This window comes from Papio anubis, chromosome 3, assembly GCF_008728515.1.
Source record: "Papio anubis isolate 15944 chromosome 3, Panubis1.0, whole genome shotgun sequence".
NCBI lineage: Eukaryota > Metazoa > Chordata > Mammalia > Primates > Cercopithecidae > Papio > Papio anubis.
Genome location: NC_044978.1, coordinates 66,628,637 through 66,656,274, shown reverse-complemented (window position 1 = coordinate 66,656,274; position 27,638 = coordinate 66,628,637). Strand labels below are relative to the sequence as shown.

General features: G+C 38.7%; 1 protein-coding gene across 2 annotated transcripts in view; it reads left to right on the top strand.

Moving 5' to 3' along the window:
• FGF2 (fibroblast growth factor 2) overlaps window positions 1-27,638 on the top strand; it is a 73,968-nt gene that overhangs the window by 30,358 nt on the left and 15,972 nt on the right. For both annotated transcript variants that reach the window (XM_031664301.1, XM_031664300.1), the window contains exon 2: window positions 21,730-21,833. In XM_031664301.1, coding sequence (XP_031520161.1) covers window positions 21,730-21,833 — 104 coding nt within the window. The remainder of the gene's footprint in view (window positions 1-21,729; window positions 21,834-27,638) is intronic.

The window sequence follows — 27,638 nt, the reverse complement described above, 5'->3', positions numbered from 1 at the left end:
GAAGTAAAATTTTGGCAAGAGATTTAGTATTTCAGACATTGTATGTTGCACTTATTTTTAATTAAATTGTTTTAATTATTTTGTTATCATCTACAATCTTAAGTTTCATAATAAAAACAATTTTTACTTTATGGCTATAAGAGTTGATGCACAGAAAGATTTAATGGACTCATAAAGCCACGTCCTGATTGGGTAATAATGAAGGAATGCATGGATTTCTAAGCTAGCTCCCTTCCTTCCTTTCTTTCAGTTTTCTTTCTTTCATATTATGCCCAATTTTAACGTTGTTTGCTAGCTGAGGAGTTGCTAAGAATTTTAACAAACTATCTGGGTGTCTAATGTTCTTATTTATAAACTTTAATTAGCCAGTTGAATTGTGAAGAGAACGGAATGTGTGGTTTTAGACTTCTGGGATGATATGCAAAATAAATAGTAAAAAAAGAAAGTTTAGTGAGGGGGCAGTGTGAACGTGTTAGTCATATTTGTATCTGATCCTGTAATTTATCTGATTATTATCATGGGTACTCCATATACATATATGAAGATGTAAAGTTTTTCGTTTTCAGCAAATGAGTTCCTTTTTTTTCTTTCTCTTTGTTTTTTTGGAGACGGAGTCTTGCTCTGTCATTGCCCAGGCTGGAGTGCGGTGGCCTGGTCTTGGCTCACTGCAACTTCCACCTCCCAGGTTCAAGTGATTCTCCTGCCTCAGCCTCCTGAGTAGCTGGGACTACAGGCGCACACTGCCATGCTATTTTTTGTATTTTTTGTATTTTAGTAGAGACAGGGTTTCATCATGTTGCCCAGAGTGGTCTTGAACTCCTGAGCTTAGGCAATCCACCCACCTTAGCCTCCCAAAGTGCTAGGGTTGTAAGTGTGAGCCACTGTGCCTGGCCAAGTTAGTTCCTTTTGTTACCTAGCCTCCTTTGTCAGTTATCTATGCATTAAAAGGTTTTCAGTGCCTGGTCTTCAGTATTGTATTGGATGATGGCTGATGGAAGAAAAAAAACCAGTGGTTATACCTTGGAATTCAGTTTGCGGTTACTGGTGAATTTTAGATCCAAGGAGACTACGAAACCTGGCTCAGTTATTTTTGGACACCAAAACGTAATTCTATTGGAAAGCGAACACACTCTATCAACCAATTTTAAATAAAATAGGTTTTCTGAATCAGCCAGAAGTTAAAATGTGAGCACTGTGTTCTGAGCTGAAGATGTCAGGTTATGTAAGTACTTGTTCTCTATAGACGAATATAGTGAGCCTTGAAATATAGTATTAGACAACTGCTTTCTGATTATCTTAGTACGCTAAATTGAGACTTTCAGTTTGCTTGGGTTTCAAATTGCTTAAATGAGAAATGATATTAACGCTGGCCCAGCTAATGAAAAATTATGCAATTGGCACTAAGCCCCATGAGGGTAGAGACTTTGTAGGTCTTTGTCATGTTGTATTTCTAGCTCCTAGAATAGTTTCCCGACACATAAGAGGCACCAATGTCAATTATTGAATGAATGAATAGAATAATAGATTGAGAAATTGTATAAGGTCTTAGTCTTTTTTGCAGTATTTCTCTGGGAAATAAAATAAAACTAAAAATTTATTTATTCTGTAGGTAAAGAACTGGGCTCGCTATGGTAAGACATTATATAAGCATAGGTAACATACTTTAAAAATATGCCTCGGTTACTTTCATACGTGCTCTCTTCTGGATATTCTCATCTTTGATAAAATATAAGGATTCCTAAAAATATATAATTTCCTGAATCTCAAAACAAAGCAGATAGGGTGGGAAGCCAACATATTTGAATGCTATATACTAAAAGTTCATATATGGGTGTGTACATATGTATACACACACACACACACACATAAAGATCTATAGCAACTATTTCCCATTGTACAGGTGAGAAGATAGGTTCAGTTACTTGGAGATGAAGGCTGATTTTGAATCCAGGTCTAACTCTAAAATTCATGCATTTGACACCATGCTATTTATTCTGAGTACTACAGTTTAACATCTGTGGTTTACTTCACAAACTTCTTGAAGGAGTTGTTCGCATTTACTATTCCCAAATTCTTACTGTGGTTAATCTAGTGAATACTTCTCAGTCTTATATTACCTGCCATTTTTGGTACCATTTGATACTGAAGGTCTTCTTGAAGGTCCCACTTGCGATCCTGTCTGCATTTGGTTTCTAGCTCCTGGTTTCCTACGTCTGACCACTCTTGTGGGGTTTCATTAAATTCGTAAACTATTTGGGTGGGGTGGAAATGACATCTTATCTATATCGAGTTTTCCCATCTGTAAACATGCGTAGCTCCCCTTTTAAGTCTTTTAAAAATGACTTTCAATAAAGTTTTACAATTTTCTCCATAAAAGTCCTAGATACCATTTGTTATCATTGTAAATATTATCTTTTTAAAAAAATAATTTCCAGTTCTAATAATTTGTTGTGGGTGTAAAGAAACCAAATTTTTTATATATTCTTGTACCAAGCAAGTTGCTAAATTATTTTCAATAGTTCCTCTGTATGTTCTCCTAACTTTAAAAAAACTTTTTATTTTGGAATAATTTTAGATCTACAGAAGATTTACAAAGACTTTTCAGAGTTCCTGTATACCCTTCACCTAGATTTCCCTAAGGTTAACTTTTTTTTTTTTTTCTTATTTTGAGACAAGATCTTGCTGTGTCACCCAGGCCGAAGAGCAGTGGCCCAATCATGGTTCACTGCAACCTCCACCTCCCAGGCTCCAGTGATTCTCATGCCTCAGTCTCCCAAGTAGCTGGGATTACAGGCATGTGCCACCACGCCTGGCTAATTTTTTGTAATTTTTGTAGAGACAGGGTCTCTCCATGTTGGCCAGGCTGGTCTCAAACTCCTGGCTTCAAGCAGTCCACCCACCTTGGCCTCCCAAAGTGCTAGGAGTACAGGTATGAGCCACTGCACCCGGCCTTACTTCTTACATAACTGTGGTACCTTTGTCAAAACTAAGAAATTGGTACTGGTTACAATGCTGGTTCTAAAGTATAGATTTATTTGGATTTCGCCACTTTTTCCCTATGTCCTTTTTCTGTTCCGAGATCCAATCCAGAATATCATGGTGCATTTAGTCCTTTGATTTTTAATGGAGAAAATGGTACTATCTGCAAATAATAACTATTAGATACCTTAGTTTCCAAGTATTGTGTGTGTGTAGGTATTAGGTGTGCGTATACATATCTTCCTGTACTAGCTCGAACTGACCACTCCATCCAGGCTCTTCTTGCTCTACATCCTGTACTTCTCCCATAAATGTTGGTGCTTCCTTGGATTATGTCCTTTATCCTTTAATCTGTGCTGCATATGCACTTTTGAGAAGACCCCAGCCACTTTACATCTCCCAGTAAGGATTAGGTGCAGCCTGCACTCCCAAGGCAGCCACTGTTAGCTCTGATTATTACCTCTTTATTTCTAACATATTCCTTTTATGAACTCCAGATTCGTATAGCGGACTGTTTTCTGGACATCTCTGTCTGGATTTTCCACAGGCATTGCAATTTCACTATGTCTGAAGGGAACATATATATCATTGTCTTCTCTTGCCAACTTTCCCCTCCTGCTGCTCCAACAACCTCCCAGTTACCCAAGACAGAAAAACCTGGGATCTATTTCTGAACTCTTCCCTTTATTCTTTCCTCTCTTCCTCTTCTCTCCTTCCTTTTTGCCCCTTTTTACCTCCCTCCCGTCCTTCTCCTCATAGCCCCTGTGAATCCTGCTTCCTTCATGTCTCCCGTATTTATTACTTTCTGTCCACTCCCACAGTTGATGCTTCCTTGGATTCTGTCCTTTGTCCCCACTGTTTCATTAAAAGCTGTCATTCTTTCATGCTATTTCACACTACCAAACTCCTTAACATAGTATTCAGAGCCTCTGGTCTCTCCAACCTCATTTAGTCCTTCATACCCACTTCCACAACACACATATACATACCCGTACACTCCATGCTACTTAACTGCTGGAAGTTCCTTAGATGTGCTAGGCTTTCTCTCCCTTTCTCCTTTGGAAGTTATATAAGATGCTTTCTTTTTGTTCCCATTCTTTCTTTTCCTGACTAACTCTTGCTAATTCTTTCAGTCTCCAATCATTTGTCACTGCTTCCAGGAAACCTCTGTATTCAGGCTGGGTTAGATGTACTCTCTGAGTGCTCTCAAAGTAGCCTGTGTATAGTTTTCTCATGGCACTTACAGTATTGAGTTTTAGTTATCCGTGTACCAATCCTCATCCCCTCAACCGTGCTGTAGGTTCTTTAAGGCTAAAGACCAATGTTATATTTTCCTTTGGGCTTCCTATTGCTTAGCACAGTACCTGGCACATAGCTGTTACCCATAAATGTTAATTGAATGAATGAGCGAATGTATTCACCATTTGTAGAAACACTTACTTGTCTGTTTCCGAAAACCATACTCTTTCACCAGGAACAAATCTCTCTAAATATCAGCTTCCTTATTTCTAAATAGGGAAAGTGTACTGGGTGATCCTTTATACTGCTGATAAATTGGTATTGTATGATTTTAAGATTTCTCATCCTGGGGCATATACAAAAGAAAATGATGTGGATTGTGGAAGATGTTCCCAAATAGGAGTTCTAAAATATTTTAAGCAACGGTGGTAATGTTGAAATAATAATTTGGCTTTTTGGTCCTACTGTTTAATGTGTTGAGTGCCAATGATCTGAGCACTTTGAACATCTGAGTGATTTACTTATGGTGATCGGAGTTTCTATTCCTTTGCTGACATATCTAAATCATTTTAGAAAGATTGTGTCGATTCCCCTTTGCTGAAGGTTTTCAAGTCAAAGTTGGACAGTTGTTTGTCACGGATATTGTAGATGTGATTTAAGATGTAATTGTGTAATGATAAGGCTAAGTGACCACTAAGATTTTGCTTTATGATGAGATTCTTCAATTTTGTGGTTTAGAGCTTTTGCTTTTATGTGGCATCATTTTAAAAAATTGAATTTAAAGCTTGGATAACATACTCTTTATTTGTCTAAGTTCAGGTCTTACTAGATTTAATATCAACATTAGAAAGCTACCAGAAGTCTATGTTTACCAAAATTGTTGACTTCCATATATCCAAAAACTGACTCTAGGAAGTCACCTACAGCTTGTTAAAATGGGCCGGGTTAAGGCGGCGTCTAAAGTCCAATTTAGAAAGGTCTTTTAGCACAGCCTTTAAAAAAAATTATAAAAATGTAAAATACAAACGCAGAACATCACATTAAAAAACTTGTACTTTAGAGAATTATTCCTGTGTGACCATTCTTATAACTGTCGCTCAGGTCAAAAAATGAAACTTTGCCAACCACCTCAGAAGCCTTCTATGCCCTGTCTCTATCACAGCCTGGCTTCCCCAGTGAAAGTGTAGACTTATTTCAGTCACTTCTTTATTTTACTCAATAGTTTTTATCATAGAAATAGGTATTCTAAAATATCTGCTTTACTGTGGCCTTTGAAAATATATGAATTTTTAGCTGTGTTCTTGTCATGTCTTCCTTCTATCCTTTTTTCTCCCTTGCAATTACTTGCTAAAGAAATTGGGTTGTTTGATCTATGGAGCTTCTCAGCCTGGGTTTTGCTGATTGCTCAAGGTGTCTAGGACCTGAGTGTTTAGAACAGGCATGGCTGTTTCATGCCTCAGTCCTGGAATGACATTCTACCCAGAATATCATTCTCTCTTGTCTCCCCCTTGCCAATACCTTGTTCATGTGGTTATCTTCTATCTATACTCCAAAACTTAGCTCAAAACTCACCCCCCTAGAAATATTCCCAGCCTTTTCATTTAATAATAGATATGTCCTATTCTGTAGTCTCCTAGCACCTGTATAGAACTCCAGTATGACACCAATCACATGGCTGCAATTCTTTCTCCTTTTTAAAAAATATATATATTTAGAGATGTATTGGAAGGAGTTGGCTTACACCATAGTGGGGGCTGGTGAGGCAAGTCCGAGATCCATAGGCAGGCTGGCAGAACTGGCAGGCTAGAATTCTCTGGCATAGGCTGAAGTGGCTGTCCACAGGCAGAATTTCTGCTGGGAAGCTTCAGCTCTGCTCAGAAGGCCTTTCAACTGATTGAAACAGGCCTTCAACATTTTCAAGATTAATCTTCTTACTCAAAGTCAATTGATTGTGGACTTTAATCACATTTACAAAGTACCTTCACAGCAACACATAGATTAGTGTTTCACTGAATTACTGGGGACTGCAGCCTAGCTAAGTTGATACATTAAAAAAAAATCACGCTGCATCTTTTGATTTTCTTTTTGAATTTCTGCTTTTCTTTTTCCTAATTTTGGCCTCTGTAAACCTTGCATTTTCTTCATGCTTTAGCATTGTGAGGGACTTAATACTGGGACATTTTTTCACAATATCTCATTCACCATCTTACCTGTCATTCTTTTCCCTGAGGTACTTTCATTTAACATTCACTCAATTCTGTTGTGTGTTGGGCAGTGTGCCACTGCTAGGGATACAGAGATGGATAAAGTACAGTTCCCTACCCTCAAAAAGCTCACCATCAGTTGGTGAGGGACAGACATGTATGATACAAAATTACTCTGAGTGGAGGAAGGAAAAATATAAGAGCTCCCTCTCATATTAATAGGTACTTTGTATACACCAAAAGGAATATATATACACACACACACACACACACATAGATATATATGTGTGTGTGTATACATATACATATACATATATATATCTATGTGTGTATATATATAGAGAGAGAGATGGGAGTCTCACTCTGTCACCCAGGCTGGAGTGCAGTGGTGCAATCTCGGCCTACTGCAACCTCAGCCTCCTGGGATCAAGCAATTCTCCTGCCTCAGCCTCCCGAGTAGCTGGGACTACAGGCGCCCACCACCACGCCCAGCTAATTTTTTGTATTTTTAGTAGAGGGGTTTCACTGTGTTAGCCAGGATGGTCTCGATCTCCTGACCTCGTGATCCACCCGTCTCGGCCTCCCAAAGTGCTGGGATTACAGGCTTGAGCCACCGCGCCCGGCCGCATATTAAAATTTTTAAAAATATTCCTTTTGGCTGGGCATGGTGGCTCATGCCTGTAATCCCAGCACTTTGGGAGGCCGAGACGGGTGGATCACGAGGTCAGGAGATCGAGACCATCCTGGCTGACACGGTGAAACCCCGTCTCTACTAAAAAATACAAAAAACTAGCCGGGCGAGGTGGCGGGCGCCTGTAGTCCCAGCTACTCGGGAGGCTGAGGCAGGAGAATGGCGTGAACCTGGGAGGCGGAGCTTGCAGTGAGCTGAGATCCGGCCAGTGCACTGCAGCCTGGGTGACAGAGCGAGACTCCGTCTCAAAAAAAAAAAAAAAAAAAAAATTTTAATATGCTCCCTCCTCTTTTTTGAAATAGGGTCTCACTCTGTTGCCCAGGTTGGAGTACAGTGTCAGCTTTGGAATCCTCTTGCCTCAGCCCCCCAAGTAGTTAGGACTGCAGGTACCTGCCACTATACCTGGGTAATTTTTTAATTTTTTGTAGATATGGGGGTCTCCCTGTTTTGTCCAGGGTGGTCTCAAAGTCCTGGGCTCAAGCAGTCCTCCCACCTTGGCCTCTGAAAGTGCTGGGATTACAGGTGTGAGCCACTGCACCCAGCCAGGAGTGTTTTCATAGAATATAAAGGAATGTCCTGACTGGACGCGGTGGCTCATGCCTGTAATCCCAGCACTTTGGGAGGCTGAGGTGGGTGGACTGCTTGAGCTCAGGAGTTTGCAAGCAGCCTGGGCAACATGGTGAAACCCTGTCTCTACTAAAATACAAAAATTAGCCGGGCATGGCAGCGTGTACCTGTAGTCCCAGCTACTTGGGAGGCTGAGGCAGAAGAATTGCTTGAACCCAGCAGGTGGAAGTTGCAATGACCCGAGGTCACACCACACTGCACTCTGGCCTGGGCGACAGAGCAAGACTCCACCACCACCACCCCCCTCTACCCCCCAAAAAAGGAATGTCCATTTTATACAATGAAAAGGAATATCCTATTTTACAGTATTTATTAAGTACTTTTCAGGAGGCCAGCTTCATATGATTATCATGGAGAAGTGAAGGGGTCGCCTACCCCTCCACACCTGTGGGTGTTTCTCGTTAGGTGGAACGAGAGACTTGAGAAAAGAAATAAGACACAGAGACAAAGTATAGAGAAAGAAAAGCGGGGGCCCAGGGGACCGGAGCTCAGCTTACAGAGGACCCACGCCGGCACCGGCCTCTGAGTTCCCTTAGTATTTATAGATAATTATCTTTACCATCTTAAAGATAAGGGAGTGGCAGGACAATAGGATCGTTTTTAGGGAGGAAATTAGCAGTAAGACATAAGAACAAGGATCTCTGTGACATGAATAAGTTTAAAGGAAAATCCTGTGCCTTGAGATAAACCTTTTAGCAACATTGTTTCATCCTATCACATGGGGATAAACCTTGGACAATACCTAGCTTTTCTAGGAACAAAGACACACCCTGCACGCCCAAAATCCATTAAACCTTGAGTTACCACAGCACATGTCTCTTGCAAGGACAAGGTTGGGGGTAGGGTCACAGATTAACAGCATCTCAAATACAGAACAAAATGGAGTCTCTTATGTCTACTTCTTTCTATATAGACACAGTAACAGGCTGATCTCTTTCTTTTCCCCACAGAGAAGATATCTTGCATTACTTTTTGTCACTTTTCGATAACTATGGCAGAAAATTTTCAAGTGTATAACCAAAAAAGTTGAAGTATTAAAGTAGGGATTTTATGTAATGTGAAAACCAGGGTTTTTAACATTTATATAACAATGTAAATTAGTATTTTATCATATCCAGAAACTAGAGAGAAGATGACAGCTCCCCTCATTAGGCCTAGAAAGGACTGGATCATTTTTATGCTTCAGAAGAGTTGATCAAGTCATCCTCCATTTTTCAGAACAAATTTTTGCTAGCTTTTCTGTTATATTATTTCATTTCCTGGAAAGTGTTGAAAATTTTACTCTACTTTTTATGTGGAAATTTAATACAATTCCTTTCATTTCTAACCTTAAAGTACTTAATATTTTAAACCACTCCTTTAAGAAGACCTTAACCATAGAAAATGAGGTATATCTTTAGTTTATGCCTTTGCTGTGTCATAAGGTTCAGTGGTTTTGCTTATTAAGAGTCTTCTAAATCTCAAGAATGATTATTTTATTGTACCTTTCCTCCCCATGAAGTCCAAAATGGAACAGTGACAACAAAACAGCTAACCTGAGTGTAACCAGATTTAACTTCACTGGACTGGACTGTCGAGTATCCTGTGCTGGCTGAGACTTCCCATTGTATGGAATCAGCAAAGCATCTTGCGGGCTTTATGTGGAGCATTAACACAGTTTTTAAACCCTTTTATATATCGTTACCCCAGCTGAACTCTGATTACCTGGTGAACTGCCTTTGGTTACCTTTTGTTCTTTTATAACAATAAGAAGTTTTTATTAGGGAAAGTTTCAAATATATACAAAAACAGACCAGGATAATGAACCCCATGTAGCCATCACCCAACTTCAGCAATTACCATCACATGACCAATCTTATTTCATCTATACCACCGTAGCTGTTTTTACCCCTCCCCTCCACTGGATTGTTTTGAAGTATACCGTAGATATCATGTCATTTCATCAGATCATTTCAAAAATGTTTTATTCAGAAACTACATAAGGCTGGGTGTGGTGGCCCACACCTGTAATCCCAGCACTTTGGGATGCCGAGGCAGGAGGATACTGTGAGCCCGCAGTTTAAGACCAGCCTGGGCAACACAGCAAGACCCTGTCTCAAAAAGAAAACACACACACACACACACACACAAAAATGACATAAATTCTTACATAAGTGATTGTGGGTGTTAGTGTATATTAGATAATAAATGATTAATATGTATCTCTGAAAGATCAGGACTTTAAAAATAATCACAGTTCTCTTCTCATGCTAACATTTTTAAAGTTCCCTTAAGGCATAAAATATCCAGTTAGCGTTAAAATTTTCCTGACGGTCTCATATTTTCTTTACAGTTGGTTTATTCTAATCAGAAGTCAAACAACGTTCACATACCCCTTTTGGGTGATATGTCTCCAAACTCCCTTTATAATTGAGAAATTCTCTCTCCCTCCTTGAACTCATGAATGTGCGTTATTTTCAGTCATGTTTAATATGACCCACGGTTGGTATTTTATTCTAGATTGCTTTAAAGTTTTAACAATGCTAACATTGTTACATGTGGGATGTAACAATGTTAACTCCCTTTTTAATTGAGAAATTCTGTCTCCCTTGAACTCATGAATGTGCTTATTTTCAGTCCTGTTTAATATGCCACACAGTTGGTATTTTATTCTAGATTGTTTTGAAGTTTTAACAATGCAAACATTGTTACATGATTATTATAAAGGTAACATGCACAACTGAGGAAAAAAATGTAAATATCAAAATGCATGTGGAGGTAAAAGAGCATTTTTATCTCATTATCCCCAAATAATTGGTAACTCTTTGGGACTGTTTTCTACTAATCTGTACATATTCAAATGTACAATTTTTACATGCTAAATATTCCCTGTGCTATTACTTTGGGTTTAATTTGCTCTTATTTTTCTAGGTCATAATGTAGAAGCGTAGATTTTTTACGTTTTGTTTTTCTAATACAAATATTTAAAGCTGTAATTTTCCCTTTAAACATGCTGAATTTTCATTATCATACAACTAGAAATATCTTCTAAATTTCTTTGAGATTTATTTTCTCTGTTGTTTGTTTATTTGTTTGTTTTGTTCTTGTTGTTGAGACAGGTTCTCGCTCTGTCGTCCAGGCTGGAGTATATTCATGCTATTTTGGCTGACTGTAACCTCCGCCTCCCAGGCCCAAGCAATTCTCATACCTCAGCCTTCTAGGTAGCTGGGATTACAGGTGCATGCCACTGTGCCTGGCTAATTTTTTGTATTTTTTGTACAATGGGGTTTTGCCATGTTGGCCAGGCTGGCCTTGAACTCCTGACCTCAAGCAATCCACCCATCTCCCAAAATACTGAGATTACAGGCATGAACCACCACACCTGGCCTTCTCTGTGTTTTATTTGGAAATGCATTGCTTGATTTCCAAATATTTGGGGATTTTCCAGATATCATATTGTTAACAGATTTCTACTTTAATATGTCATATGATTTCAGTCATTTCAAATGTATTGAGGCTTGTTTCATGGTCAAGTATATAATTTATTTTTGGGAATGTGTTGGGTGTAGTGATCTTTAAGTGTCGATTTGGGCATATCTGCATGCAAAAGAATGAAGTTGTGCCAACATACCACATACAAAAATTAACTCAAAATGTATTAAAACCTAAATAGAAGGGGTAAAACTAAAACTTAGAGGAAAGCACAGGTGTAAACTTTCATGACCCTAGATTAGGTAATGATTTCTTAGATATGACACTAAAAGTACAATCAACAAAAGAAGAACATTGATAAATTGGACTTCATGAAAATTTAAAGTGTTTATGCTTCAAAGGACAACATCAAGAAAGTGAAAAGATACCCCACAGGATGGGAGAAAATATTCTCACATCATATGTCTGAAAGGGATTTGTATCTAGGACATATAATTAACTCAACTCAATAATAAAAAGACAATCTAAAAATGAATCAAAGATCTAAATAGACATTTCTTCAAAGAAGGTAACCAAATAGCCAATAAGCACATGAAAAGATACTCAACATCATTACCCATCCAAGAAATGCAAATCAGAATCACAGTGAGATATTACTTCACAGTCAACTAGGATGCCTATAATTCAGAAACAAAAACAGACCATAACAAGTGTTGGCCTGGATGTGGAATAATTGGAACTCATATATTGCTGATGAGAATGTAAAGTTGCATTGGAAAACAGTCTGACAATTCCACAAATGATTAAACATAGAGTTACCATATGACCCAGTAATTTGACTCCTAGGTATATACTCCCCAAAAAAGAAAACGTATGTCTACACAAAATCTTGTATGTGAATGTTCATGGCAATGTTATTTATGTAGCCAAAAAGTAAAAACAGTTCAAATATCCATCAGCTACTGAAGGGATGAATCAGTCTGTCTATACAATGGACTATTATTTGGCAATAAAAAGTAATGAAGTATTGATACATGCTACAACATGCATAAACCTTTAAAACATTATTCTGAGTGAAAGAGGCAAGTCACATTTTGTTTATATGAAATGTCCAGAATAGACAAATCTATAGAGACAGGTTGCCCAGGGTTGGGATGAGTGGTATTAGGGACATGGAAAGTGACTACTAAAGAATGTAGGGTGATGAAAATGTTCTATAATTGATTGTGATGGTTGCACAATGCTATGATTATAGTAAAGCACGTTGAATTGAATGCATGTTTTAAATGGGTGAATTGCATGGCATGTGAATTATACCTCAATAAGGCTGTAATCGATAAAACAAACAAAGGAACCATGGGTACCAACAGTTCAGAATAAATGCCGTCTATATTACTTAGTATTATGGTGTCTTTGGAAAAGGAATTTCTCAGATGGAGTTAATTGATTTGAACAATTCAAGGCCTGTAGGCAAATTGCCATAGATGGCTTCCCAAGCTGGGAGAGTTAATTTTTTTCCGTTAAAAAATATATATTTTTAAAAATTTTTTAGAGACAGGGTTTCACTTTGTTGTCCAGGCTGGGCAAACCCTGGGCTCAAGTGATCTGCCTGCCAAGGCCTCCCGAAGTGCTGGAATTACAGGTGTGAGCCACCGTGCCCGGCCACAGTTAATTTTTTGGAACATAGTTTTTAACATGACTATATTAGGGGGATGAAGTCTTAGATAAATAAAACTTACTTGATCTAAAAAACAGTATCATTTAAATCACGATTGGTAATGCTGTTCACACCTTCCATTTTCTTAATGATTTACTCTCTTGTCAGTTTTTGCTTGAGATATTTTAGAGTTCTATTATTAGCTGCTAAATATTTAAGATGATTATGATGACCTTGTTTATCTCTGGTTATACTACTTGCCTTCAAGGCTATATTGTCAGATATTAATATAGCTAGATCAGCTTTCTTATACTTAAGGTCTGTATTTTACCTATTTTTTCAACAATTTTACTGTCAACCTGCCTGTATATTTGTATTTAAGGTGCTTTTCTTGTAAACAACATAGTTAGGTTTTGTTTTTTCATCTTGTTGACAATTGTTTCCTTTTAGTGGTGTGTTGAACATATATATTCGGTGTGATTGTTGATATGGTTGGTTTAAATCTGCCATTTTACTGTTTTTCTTTTTTTTTTTTAATTTCTTCTAAAAAATGGGATACATGTGCAGAATGTGCACGTTTGTTACATAGGTATATGTGTGCCATACTGGTTTGCTGCATCCGTTGACCCATCCTCTTAGTTCCCTCCCCTCGCTCCCTACCCCGCAACAGGCCCTGGTGTGTGTTGTTCCCCACTCTGTGTCCATGTGTTCTTATTGTTCAGCTCCCACCTATGAGTGAGAACATGCAGTATTTGGTTTTCTGTTCCTGTGTTAGTTTGCTGAGGATGATGGCTTCCAGCTTCATCCATGTCCCTGCAAAGGACATGATCTCATTCCTTTTTATGGCTGCATGACATTCCATGGTGTATGTGTACCACATTTTCTTGATCCAGTCTATTATTGATGGGCATTTGGGTTGGTTCCATGTCTTTGCTATTGTAAATAATGCTGCAGTAAACACACATGTGTATGTGTCTTTATAGTAGAATGATTTATAATCCTTTGAGTGTATACCCAGTAATGGGATTGCTGGGTCAGATGGTATTTCTGGTTCTAGATCCTTGAATTGCCACACTGTCTTCAACAATGGTTGAACTGATTTACATTCCCACCAGCAGTGTAAAAGTGTTTCTATTTCTTCACAGCCTTGCCAGCATCTATTGTTTCCTGACTTTTTAATAATCGCCATTCTGACTGCTGTGAGATGGTATCTCATCGTGGTTTTGATTTGCGTTTCTCTGATGATCAGTGATGTTGAGCTTTTTTTCTTATGTTTGTTGGCCATGTAAATGTCGTCTTTTGAGAAGTGTCTGTTCATATCCTTTGCCCACTTTTTGATGGGGTTGTTTGTTTTTTTCTTGTAAATTTGTTTAAGTTCCTTATAAATTCTGGATATTAGACCTTTGTTAGATGGGTAGATTGCAGAAATTTTCTCCCATTCTGTAGGTTGCCTATTCACTCTGCTGATAGTTTCTTTTGCTGTGCAGAAGCTCTTTAGTTTAATTAGATCCCATTTGTCAATTTTGGCTTTTGTTGCAATTGCTTTTGTTGTTTTAGTCATGAAGTCTTTGCCCTGGCCTATGTCCTGAATGGTATTGCCTAGGTTTTCTTCTAGGGTTTTTATGGTTTTGGGTTTTACATTTAAGTCTTTAATCCATCTTGAGTTAATTTTTGTATAAGGTATAAGAAAGGGGTCAGTTTTCTGCATATGGCTAGCCAGTTTTCCCAGCACCATTTATCAAATATGAGATCTCTTCCCCGTTGCTTGTTTTTAGCAGGTTTGCCAAAGATGAGATGGTTGTGGATGTGTGGTATTATTTCTGAGGTCTCTGCTCTGCTCCATTGGTCTATATATCTGTTTTGGTACCAGTACCATGTTGTTTTGGTTATTGCAGCCTTGTAGTATAGTTTGAAGTCAGGTAGTGTCATGCCTCCAGCTGTGTTCTTTTTGCTTAGTATTGTCTTGGCTATACGGGGTCTTCTTTCATTCCATATGAAATTTAAAATAGTTTTTTCTAATTCTGTAAAGAATGTGAATGGTAGTTTGATGGGAATAGCATTGAATCTACCAATTACTTTGGGCAGTATGTCCATTTTCACTATCTTGATTCTTCCTATCCTTGAGGATGGAATATTTTCCCATTTGTTTGCATTCTCTCTTATTTCCTTGAGCAGTGGTTTATAGTTCTCCTTGAAGAGGTCCTTCACATAACTTGTTAGCTATATTCCTAGGTATTTTATTCTCTTTGTAACGGTTGTGAATGGGAGTTTATTCATGATTTGGCTCTCTGCTTGTCTATTGGTGTAAAGGAATGCTTGTGATTTTTCCACATTGATTTCGTATCCCGAGAATTTGCTGCAGTTGCTTGTCAGTTTAAGAAGTTTTTGGGCAGAGACGATGGGGTTTTCTAAATATACAATCATGTCATCTGCAAACAGAGACAATTTGACTTCCTCTCTTTCTATTTGAATACCCTTTCTTTCTCTTGCCTGATTTCCCTGGCCAGAACTTCCAATACTATGTTGAGTAGGAGTGGTAAGAGAGGGCATCCTTGCCTTGTGCCGGTTTTCAAATGGAATGCTTCCAGCTTTTGCCCATTCAATATGATATTGGCTGTGGGTTTGTTATAAATAGCTCTTATTATTTTGAGATATGGTCCATCAACACCTAGTTTATTGAGAGTTTTTAGCATGAAGGGTGTTGAATTTTATCAAAGGCCTTTTCTGCATCTATTGAGATCATCATGTGGTTTTTGTCTTTGGTTCTGTTTATGTGATGGATTACATTTATTGATTTATATATGTTGAAACAGCCTTGCATCCCAGGGATGAAGTCGACTTGATAGTGGTGGATAAGTTTTTTCATGTGTTACTGAATTCTGTTTGCCAGTATTTTATTGAGGATTTTCACATCAATGTTCATCAGGGATGTTGGCCTGATGTTTTCTTTGTTCTGTCTCTTCTTGGTTTGGTATCAGGATGATGCTGGCCTCATAAAATGAATTAGGGAGGAGTCCCTCCTTTTCAATTGTTTAGAATAGTTTCAGAAGGAATGGTACCAGCTCCTCTTTGTATTTCTGGTAGAATTCAGCTGTGAATTCGTCTGGTCCTGGGCTTGTTTTGGTTGGTAGGCTATTAATTACTGCCTCAATTTCAGAGCTTGTTATTGGTCTATTTAGGGATTCTTCTTCCTGGTTTAGCCTTGGGAGGGTGTATGTGTCCAGGAATTTATCAATTTCTTTTAGTTTATTTGCGTAGAAGTATTTATTGTATTCTCTGATGATAGTTTCTACTTCTGTGGGGTCAGTGGTGATCTCCCCTTTATCATTGTGTCTATTTAATTCTTCCCTCTTTTCTTGTTTGTTAGTCTAGCTGGTGATCTATTTTGTTAATCTTTTCAAAAAACCATCTCCTGGATTCATGGATTTTTTTGGAGGGTTTTTCTTGTCTCTATTTCCTTCAGTTCTTCTATGATCTTAGGTATTTCTTGTTTTCTGCTAGATTTTGGATTAGTTTGTTCTTTCCTCTCTAGCTCTTTTAATTGTGATGTTAGGGTATTGCTTTGAGATCTTTCAAGGTTTCTGAAGTGGGCATTTAGTGCTATAAATTTCCCTCTTAATACTGCTTTAGCTGTGCCCCAGAAATTCTGGTACATTGTCTCTTTGTTCTCGTTTTCAAATAACTTCTTCATTTCTGCTATAATTTCATTATTTACCCAGGAGTCATTCAGGAGCAGGTTGTTCAATTTCCATGTAATTGTGTGGTTTTGAGTGAGTTTCTTAATCCTGAGTTCTAATTTGATTGCACCGTGTTTTGAGAGACTGTTTGTTATGATTTCAGTTCTTTTGCATTTGCTGAGGAGTGTTTTACTTCCAAATATGTGGTCGATTTTAGAATAAGTGCCATGTGGTACTGAGAAGAATGTATATTCTGTTGATTTGGGGTAGAGCGTTCTATAGACGTCTACTAGGTCCACTTGATCCAGAGCTGAGTTCAAGTCCTGAATATCCTTATTAATTTTCTGTCTCATTGATCTAATATTGACAGTAGGGCATTAAAGTCTCCCACTATTATTTCATAGGAGTCTAAGTCTCTTTGTAGGTCTCTAAGAGGCACTCCCCCTCCACCAAGAGAGAAGGTGCTTCAGTAAACTGGTCCTATTACCTGTGCCACGCAACTGGGTGAGACCCTGCAACAGGGGTTGTCAAACACCCTATACAGGAGGGATCCTACTGGCATCAGGATGGTGCTCCTCAAGGTCAGAGGCCAGAGAAGAAGCACACACCCATCTTTGCTGTTCTCCAGCCTCCTTAAGTGACATTTCCAGGTGCAGAAGCAAATCAGATAGAATAGGGCCTGAAGTGAATTGCCAGCAAACTGCAGCAGCCCTGTAGAAGAGGGACCTGACCATTGAAGGAAAAAAAAAATAATAAGCAGAAAGCAACAACAGCATCATCAACAACAACAAAAAAAACCCCACAAAAACCCCATCCAAGGGTCAGCAGCCTCAAAGACTGAAACTAGACAAACTCACAAAGATGAGAAAGAATCAACGGAAAAATACTGAAAACCCAAAAGGCCAAAGTGCCTCTTCTCCTCCAAATGATCGCAACGTCTCTGCATCAAGGGTGCAAAATTGGACGGAGGATCAGTTGGACGAATTGACGGAAGCAGGCTTCAGAAGATAGGTAATAAAAAACTACGCTGAGCTAAAAGGAGCATGTTCTAACCCAATGCAAAGACACTAAGAACCTTTATGAAAGGTTAGAGGAATTGTAAACTAGAATACCAGTTTAGAGAGGAATGTAAATGACCTGATGGAGTTGAAAAACACAGCATGAGAACTTCGTGAAGCATACACAAGTATCAACATCCAAATCAACCAAATAGAAGAAAGGATATCAGAATTTGAAGACCATCTTGCTGAAATAAGGCATGAAGACAAGACTAGAGAAAAAAGAATGTAAAGGAATGAAAAAAACCTCCAAGAAATATGGGACTTCATAAAAAGACCAAACCTACTATTGACTACAGTACCAGAAAAAGACAGGGAGAATAGAAACAAGCTGGAAAACACACTTCGGGATATTATCCAGGAGAACTTCCCCAACCTAGCAAGACAGGCCAACATACAAATTCAGGAAATGCAGAGAACACCACCAAGATACTCCACAAGAAGATCAACCCCAAGACACATAATCATCAGATTCTCCAAGGTTGAAATGAAGGAAAAACTGTTTAGGGCAGCCAGAGAGAAAGGCCAGGTCACCTACAAAGGGAAGTCCATCAGACTAACAGCAGACCTCTTAGCAGAAACTCTATAAGCCTGAAGAGATTGAGGGCCAATATTCAACAACCTTAGAGAAAAAAATTTTCAACTCAGAATTTCGTATCCAGCCACACTAACCTTCAAAAGTGAAGGAGAAATAAAATCCTTTCCAGACAAGCAGATGCTGAGGGATTTTGTCACCACCAGGCCTGCCTTACAAGAGCTCCTGAAAGGAGCACTAAATATGGAAAGGAAAAACCCGTACCAGTCACTGCAAAAACACACTAAAATATAAAGACCAATGACACTAGGAAGAAACTGCATCAGCTAGTGTGCAAAATAACCAAATAGCAGCATGATGACAGAATCAAATTCACACATTTTGCTATTTTTCTAATTATCCTTTCTGTCCTTTACCTTCTGTCTTTCCCTTTCTGCCTTCTTGGGTTAATTGAATTGAGTAGTTTTAAAATATTTCATTTTGCCTTTGTAACGCAGCTGCTAAATGTTTGGATTGGTGGGGAGTTAACCTTGCTCTTGAACTCTACTCCTGGCTTTCCACATCTTGGAAGATCTCTCTTTATCCTGCTGGTCATTGGCTTTGTTTTTGGTGAAAGCTCAGTGCTTCTCAGAAGGATCGCTTTCAGCCATTTGACCTGCTCCCAGCCTTCAGTGGACTGCTGCCTTGCAGTCTGCAAAGGCCCCGGGTACTTGAGGAGGATCTCTAGCCCTTCTGTTCTGTTCCTAGCCTTTGGTGTGTGGTACTTGTGCACTGAGTGGAAGCTCTATGGGAAAGAACTGGCAGGTGGATATGGAATTGCTCTTTGATCAGGGCTCTTCAGAATTCTACTTCCTCACATTAGCAGCTAATAAAAGTTTCTTAAAAATTCAGCTGGTTTCTTCATAGTCCCATTTTTGGCAAGTTTATTCCTCCTCCTATCAGAGATGAAGCAGTTATGCATCTCTTTTTTTGGAAGAGATCATCTGTATATCAAATTTATTTAGGAGATGAAGCAGCTGTGCATCTCTTTTTTGGGAAGAGATCATCTGTATATTGAATTCAGTTTATTTAGGTTTTTCATGCATCTCAGCTCAGATAATTTTTATAGAAAATCTATGATTTTGTGACTTTCTCAACTTGTTGTAGACTCTGGTTATTTTTAAAACTTATATTTTAAAAATTATATGCCAATGGAAACACTTTTCAAGAATCTACATTTAATGCTTATTGCTTAGTGGTTTAATGAATAACAGTCCCTGAGTGTGGAATAGTTGAGGTCTACAAAAGGTTAATGAGTAAATGAATTATATTTACTTTGAGTATTGAGTCACTGGTACTGATCTGGCCATACATGAATATCCCTAATCACCCTTATGACCAGTAATACACATTTATGAGATGGTGGGCTAGAGCTGGGCTAGAGTTTATTGATAAGGGACAGAAAGAAAGTATAGCAATTGATTATGCAGCCTTAGCTCATGGGCATTTGTACGCCCTTATGAGTTAAAGTGAGATGCAAATGCATTCTTCATTAAAATGGCTTATCTGAATCATTTTAGAGCTGTATACAATAATTTGCTCATACTCATTAAGTTTGGTTATGTTGATTAAAAACAAAGCTTATTTTCTGCATTTTCCAATAATGTTGTAAAAAAGACTTCATACCCTTCTTTTTTGGGTTTCATGTCTTCTTACATTCCTTTGACTTCGTATTATCTTTTAAGATTTTGTAGAAGGATTTCACTTGGGTAACTGCAGGCTTCAATGATGCAATGCTTTCTGGAATCCAGGGGTAACTGACACACAGAGGAGACTCAGACATGAAATGTTCAACAAAATGCTAAGATTTTTTTTTAATTGTAAATTCTTAAGCATTCATAAAAGTAGTGAGATTAGAATAATGAGATCCTGTGCTTCTAATGACTGTTAACACAAGTCAATCTTATTTATCCTATCCACTTTATTAAAAATTTATTATCTATTATTTAAAACAATCTATTAGCTTATTTTAAAGCTAATCCCAGATATTATGTTTTATTTTGCATGTCTATTGCTGTCTTGATAGGAAAAATTTTAAAACATAAATTACTATGACATAATGATATCTAACAAAGTTAATTACTTCAGAAACTTTCAAAAGTTGCTTTTTCATGCCATTTCTCTAGCTACCTATAAACACCTGGAAATTATATTTATTTTATATTTCTAATGTTATTCAAATGATAATATGCTGATTTCTAAAATTGCATTTTTTTCTCTTGCTCTCAAGAATATACTAAACATATCCATAGTATATAGGATGACCTATGAAAATAGGTTGGACAAACATTTATCTTGCTTATCTTATGATAAGCAGAGTTCTGAGAAGTTTGGTAATAAAGAGTTAACTTGGCTTAACTAAGATTTTCCTAAATTATTTGACGCCAGAACCTGTTTTTTATGTAACATCTGGTAGCCAAAATACATTTGGGGGAATTTTGTTCTAGGCAGGAGAATGCTGCCTCTGAATAGCAAAATAATCTTTACTTCATTTTTATTTCAATTAATTATGTAATTATTTGTCCATATTGCATTATTGTCATAATTAAGTATTTTTTTCCATAATCTGCTTAATATTGGTAATGCAATGTGACAAGTCATCTTTCTCAGGATCTTATTTTATGAAAATCTTTCATCACACTTATTTTATGAAAATCATTTGCTGTATAAGCAAATTAAGTATAAGCATTTTGTGTTTCCACTAGATAGATATTTGTGCACAAAAAAATAGACATCAAAATCCCATATAGAAAGCTAAATGCATCTATATTTCATTGAAGAGGAAGCTAGAAATAAGATGTGTAGAAGTCAAGGAAATAGGGCCGGGTGCGGTGGCTCACGCCTGTAATCCTAGCACTTTGGGAGGCTGAGGTGGGCAGATCATGAGGTCAGGAGATCGAGACCATCCTGGCTAACATGGTGAAACTCCGTCTCTACTAAAAATACAAAAAATTAGCCAGGCGTGGTGGCAGGCGCCTGTAGTTCCAGCTACTTGGGAGACTGAGGCAGGAGAATGGTGGGAACCTGGGAGGTAGAGCTTGCAGTGAGCTGTGATTGTGCCACTGCACTCCAGCCTGGGTGACAGAGGCAAGACTCTGACTCAAAAAAGAAAAAAAAGTCAAGAAAATACAGCTCAAATTATAACAGTGAATTATTAGATTGTGTTTTATTCATGAAGAATTGGCAAATAACTTTTAAATAGTTTCAACATAGGCAGTAGCATGGGAATTCTCACATGGTGAGGGTACTTTTATGCACCCTTAAAGTATGTTCGCTTTAAAAAATGTAAACAGTTAACGGGGGCAATTGAAAGCTAACTGCCCAACAAAGGAAACAATTCTCCATATGTCCCCCTTCTCTGCTCACCCTGTGACATAGGAGCGACAAGGGACTCACAAGGCACTGGTGCCCTAGTAGTTCTGCATCTCATCCTCTCTCATACAGTTTAGTTGACATGTGCTCCTTGTCACTCACCCATACCCCCAACCTCACCAATCCCCCAAGTGGATTAGGTGTTGCTTAGGTGTGTTTTGTCTTTATATTGCATAAATGTTGTGAAGAAGGCTCTTTCCTCTATGGTTCTACAAAGATAATTTTTTTTTCCCATTACAGTCAAATTACAACTTCAAGCAGAAGAGAGAGGAGTTGTGTCTATCAAAGGAGTGTGTGCTAACCGTTACCTTGCTATGAAGGAAGATGGAAGATTACTGGCTTCTGTAAGCATACTTTCTGTTTTCACACGTTTTTTTGTTAGCTTTTATTGCTGTTAATTTGCCAGCATTGTTGTTTATGAAATCTTTATAAAGGGTTGTACATGTATCATCTTCATAGTCACCCTGTAAAATAGGGAGCATTTTCTTTATTTCACAGATGCAAAAACTGATGTGCTGAGGGAGTAACTAAAGTAAGAAAACACAGTTCATATAAAGTAGAGACTGGATTGGGCTAGAGGCATTCCTGACCTCTACATCACTGCTTTTACTCTGCACAACTATTAAACTATAATCTTAAAAAATGTTCCTTCTATTATGCAGTTGTTTGAAGATCAGTGGGAATAGATGTATAAAATTTTGATTATCGGTTTTTAAGTTTCTTCTTTAGAATGTGACATACAAAACACTTGCAGTGTAGGACACTAATTGAGAATGTAGGCTTTTTGCCTGGTACAGATGCCGACTCTGCTACTTATGAGCTCTGTGTTCTTGGGCAAATGATTCTGAGTTAGTTCCCTCACCTGTAAAATAGAAACAATGATCCTATCTCATTGGAATTTTATGAGAATTTAATTCAATACTACACATCAAGTGCCCAAATCAGCATCCGACATGTAATAGATGCTGAAAATTGCTACTTCTTCCTCATATTACTTCTCATTTATATATATGTCAGGAGAGGGACTTTTTTTTTCTTTTTTGTTTTTTGAGATGGAGTCTCGCTCCACTGCACAGACTAGAGTGCAGTGGTGGTGCAATCTCGGGTCACTGCACCCTCTACTTCCTGGGTTCTAGCAATTCTCCTGCCTCAGCCTCCTGAGTAGCTGGGATTACAGGAATGCACCACCATGCCTGGCTAATTTTTAAATATTTTTTAGTAGAGACAGGGTTTCACCATGTTGGCCGGGCTGGTCTTGAACTCCTGACCTCAGGTGATCTGCCTGTCTTGGCCTCCCAAAGTGCTGGGATTATAGGCGTAAGCCACCATGCCCGGCTGTGGAGAGGGACTTTTCTTTTTTACATTTCATCACAGCACATCAGGGGTCCTAGCTCCTGGCTAGTATTCTTTCCAGTAGTACAGGCTCCCTGTCAACTTCACCATTATTATTAGAAATAGGATTGCATATCTATTAAACATATGGTGTGTAAAGAATGGTGCAGGAAAATAAATATAAAAGACACAGATCTCATTCCTGTCTCCTTGAGGGAGTAGATAGGACATGTAGGTAAATGTCTGTGTGTGTGTGTGTGTGTGTGTTTCACAGCTCTTATACCAATGCCACTGGCCAGTTATGACATCTCTATATAACCTCTCCACAGAAAGGATCTAATAGTACTAAGAAATTGTGGTATTTTGAGCTATACAAATGGTTTTTGAAATTTTTTCTGAATGAAGACCTTTGGATTTCTAAAAGCACCAAAACAAGGCTTATAGAGAAAAAGGATATCTCAACTATCCCAATTTCAGACTGACTATATGACAAAGATATACTTATGTTGGTATTACCAGTTTATGTGATTTTTGCAGGTTAAATCACAAGTTTGAGTGTAGTGGCTCTCAATTTTGGGGGGAGGTAGTTGAATAAATTTTAGAATCCTCTTCAAGAATAGCCAATACTTACTGAGTGTAAGTGTGCCAGATGCTATGGTAGGCATCAGGCTTATAAAATTGAATATCAAATGGTCTCTGCCCTTAATGAGTGACAATACAGGGCAGGCAGAAGTGTAAATAAGTATTTGTAATAATGTATAAGGGTTTTGATGTGCTACTTCTATATTTTGCATACATGCATAGTAATATAGGAAAGGATAAGGAGTATTATGATATAGGAAGCAATATAGAAAACGAGGTGATTACATTTGTCTAGAATTGGGGGAGATGACCTACAAGTAGGATTTTAGATGTTGTAGAGGAAGGAATTCAGCAGGCAGTCATGGGGCAGAAGAAATTGAGATGAAGGTGTAGATAACTCTAGGACATAGGACATGCAAAGGTGTGGATGCAAAAATCTACTTGATGTATCTCTAGAATTACAAGTAATTAACTAATGCTGGAATGTACACTGCAATGGAAGTGGAAGGGAAGAGAGAGAAGGCTGGGGAGGTAGATAGACTGCTGAATCTGCTGAAGAGCTTTATACACCATGCTGACTATAAGCAGTGGAAAGCCATGAAGAGTTTTAAGGAGAGATCTAATTAGATTTAAATTTGAGAAAGATCACCCTGGCAGAAGTGTAGAGAATGGACTTGAGGGGGCCAAGGCTAGTGGAGAGAGATCAGTTAGATGGCCACTATAATAGTCCAAGCAAGTGATGTTCTGATCCTGGCAATAACAGTAGGTCAGAGAGGACTGAGGAAAGTGCTAGCACTTGTGATTGATTAGATTTAGGAGTGAAGATGAAAGAAAATTCAAGGTGGCTTTTAGGTTTCTGGTTTGGGTGAGAAGGTAGACGAGAAAGGGGAAGGAAGAAAAGGGCAGGGTTTGGGAAAAGGTAGTAAGTTCAAATTTAGACCTATTTAGTTTGAGTTGCCTAAGGGAAATTCAGGTAAGGTTTTTCACTGAGTAGTTGGAATTATAAATCTGGAGCTTAGAGGAAAAGTCTACATTGATTGTTAGATAGATTTGGGTATGATCAGCATATAGGTGGTAGTTAAATCAGGGGAATGTATACAGTTTCCTAGGTAAAGAATGCAGCTGAAAACATTAACTACTTGGGACTTTCACTTCTTCTACTCTGTACTTGCCTTTTATTCTGCCAATCTATTGTCAACTCAAAAGGTGATATAGTACTTCGGGAATCTACCAAAGTAGCATTTTAAATATCTCCCATGACAGTGAACCAATACATAATTTTGGATGACTTTGACATTTTATTAGTGAAAGGAAGATGAGTTTCCATCCCTCCTACCCCTTTCACTTTAGGATGTGACAAATCACTATGCTTCTGCAGTAGAGTTGGTTTGGGCTACTGTCAGACAGTGAGGGTGGTAGAGGAAAAAAAAAGGAGTTGCATACAACATTTTCTTCTGTTATAACTAACTACGGACAGCACGAATCAAATAGTTTTAAAGTTCCAGCCTTTTATATGTCTGTCATAATCTGGGTCAGTGAATGCCTTGAGATTAGTTGTTACCCCGTGGTCTTGCTGAGATTAGAAGATGCAGTAACCTAGTGTATTAGTCCATGTTCATGCTGCTGATAAAGATATACCAGAGACTGGGCAATTTACAAAAGAAAGAGGTTTAATTGGACTTACAGTTCCCCATGGCTAGGGAAGCCTCACAATCATGGTGGAAGGCAAGGAAGAGCAAGTCACATCTTAAATGGATGGCAGTAGGCAGAGAGAGCTTGTGCAGGGGAAGTCCTCTTTATAAAACCATCAGATCTTGTGAGACTTACTATCATGAGAACAGCATGGGAAAGACTTGTCCCCATGATTCAGTCATCTCCCACTGGGTCCTTCCCATAACACATGGAAATGCAAGATGAAATTTAGGTGGGGACACAGCCAAACCATATCATTCCATTCCTGGCGCCTCCAAAATCCCATGTCCTCGCATTTCAAAACCAATCATGCCTTCCCAACAGTCTCCCAAAGTTGTAACTCATTTCAGCATTAACTTAAAAGTCCACAGTCCAACATCTCATCAGAGACAAGGCAAATCCCTTCTGTCTATGAGCCTGTAAAATCAGAAGCAAGTTAGTTACGTCCTAGATACAATGTGAGTACAGGCATTAGGTTAATACAGCCATTCCAAATGGAGAAATTGGCCCAAATGAAGGGGCTACAGTCCCTATGCAAGTCTAAATCCAGTGAGGTAGTCAAATCTTAAAACTCCAAAATGATCTCCTTTGACCCCACGTCTCTCATCCTGGTCATGCTGATGCAAGAGCTGGGTTCCCATCATATTGGGCAGCTCTGCCCCTGTGGCTTTGCAGGGTACAGCCTCCCTCTCAGCTGCCTTCACAGGCTGGCACTGAGTGTCTGTGGCTTTTCTAGGTGCATGGTGCAAGGTCTCAGTAGATCTACCATTCTGGGGTCTGGAGAATGGTGGCCCTCTTCTCACAGCTCCACTAGGTGGTGCTGCAATAGGGACTCTGTGTGGGGGCTCTGACCCCACATTTCCCTTCTGCACTGCCCTAGCAGAGGTTCTCCATGAGGGCCACACCCTTGTGCAAACTTTTGGCTGGGCATCCAGGCATTTCCATACATCTGAAATCTAGCAGAGGTTCCTAAACCTCAATTCTTAACTTCTGTGCACCCTCAGGCTCCACACCATGTGGAAGCTGACAAGGCTTGGTGCTTGCATCCTCTGAAGCAACAGCCTGAGCTGTACCTTGGCCTCTTTTAGTCATAGCTGGAGCGGCTGGGAAGCAAGGCACCAAGTCCCTAGACTGTACATAGCAGAGGGACCCTGGGCCCAGCCCACAAAACCAGTTTTTCCTCCTAAACCTCTGGGCCTGTGATGGGAAGGATTGCTGCAAAGGTCTCTGACATTCCCTGGAGACATTTTCCTCATTGTCTTGGTGATTAACATCTGGCTCCCCATTACTTACACAAATTTCTGTAGCCCACTTGAATTTTTCCTCAGAAAATGGGATTTTCTTTTCTATTGCATGGTCAGGCTGCAAATTTTCCAAACTGTTATGCTTTCCTTCCCTTATAAAACTGAATGCCTTCAACAGCACCCATATCACATTTTGAATGCTTTGCTGCTTAAACATTTCTTCTGCCAGATACCCTAAATCATTTCTCTCAAGTTCAAAGTTCCACAAATGTCTAGGGCAGGGGCAAAATGCTGCCAGTCTCTTTGCTAAAACATAACAAGAGTCACCTTTGCTCAGTTCCCAAAAAGTTCCTCATCTTCTCCATATGAGACCACCTCAGCCTGGATTTCATTGTCCATATCGTTATCAGCATTTTGGTCAAAGGCATTCAACAAATCTCTAGGGAGTTCCAAACTTTCCCACATTTTCCTGTTGTCTTCTGAGCTCTCCAACCTGTTCTAACTTGTGCCTGTTAACCAGTTCCAAAGTCGCTTCCACGTTTTTTGGTATCTTTCAGCAGCATCCCATTCCTAGTACCAATTTACTGTATTAGTCCATTTTCATGCTGCTGATAAAAGACATACCCAAGACTGGGCAATTTACAAAAGAAGAGATTTAATTGGACTTACAGTTCCACATGGCTGGGGAAGCCTCACAATCATGGCGGAAGGCAAGGAAGAGCAAGTCACATCTTAAATAGATGGCAGCAGGCAAAGAGAGAGAGCTTGTGCAGGGGGACTCTTCTTTATAAAACCGTAAGATCTCATGAGACTTACTCACTATCATAAGAACAGCACAAGAAAGACTTGTCTCCATGATTCAGTTACCTCCCACTGGGTTCCTCCCACAACACATGGGAATTCAAGATGAGATTAGGGTGGGGGCACAGCCAAACTATATAACCCTAGTAATCATGGTGACTCTAAGATAATCGCCGGTGGGGTTTTTCATCTCAGAAGCATTGGCTGAATATTGATTCATTGACAATGATAGAAAGACCGATTGTTAAAAGTGATGAAAACAGAAACTGCTCTATCTTCAAGTGTGTCTCTGAAACTACTAGGGTGCATAAAAAGATGAGACAAGTTAAAAGAAAGTAGATCTGAAAACAGAATTCTGACTTTTTCTCTTGGCAAATACGTATTAAGCTTCCTAAACTGTTGATTCTGTACCATCAGAAACATAAAATACTCAAAATAAAGTTTTCTAGTTTCATTCTTAGCTAAGCAGGAACTTGTGAAAGTTAGTCTTAAATGTGT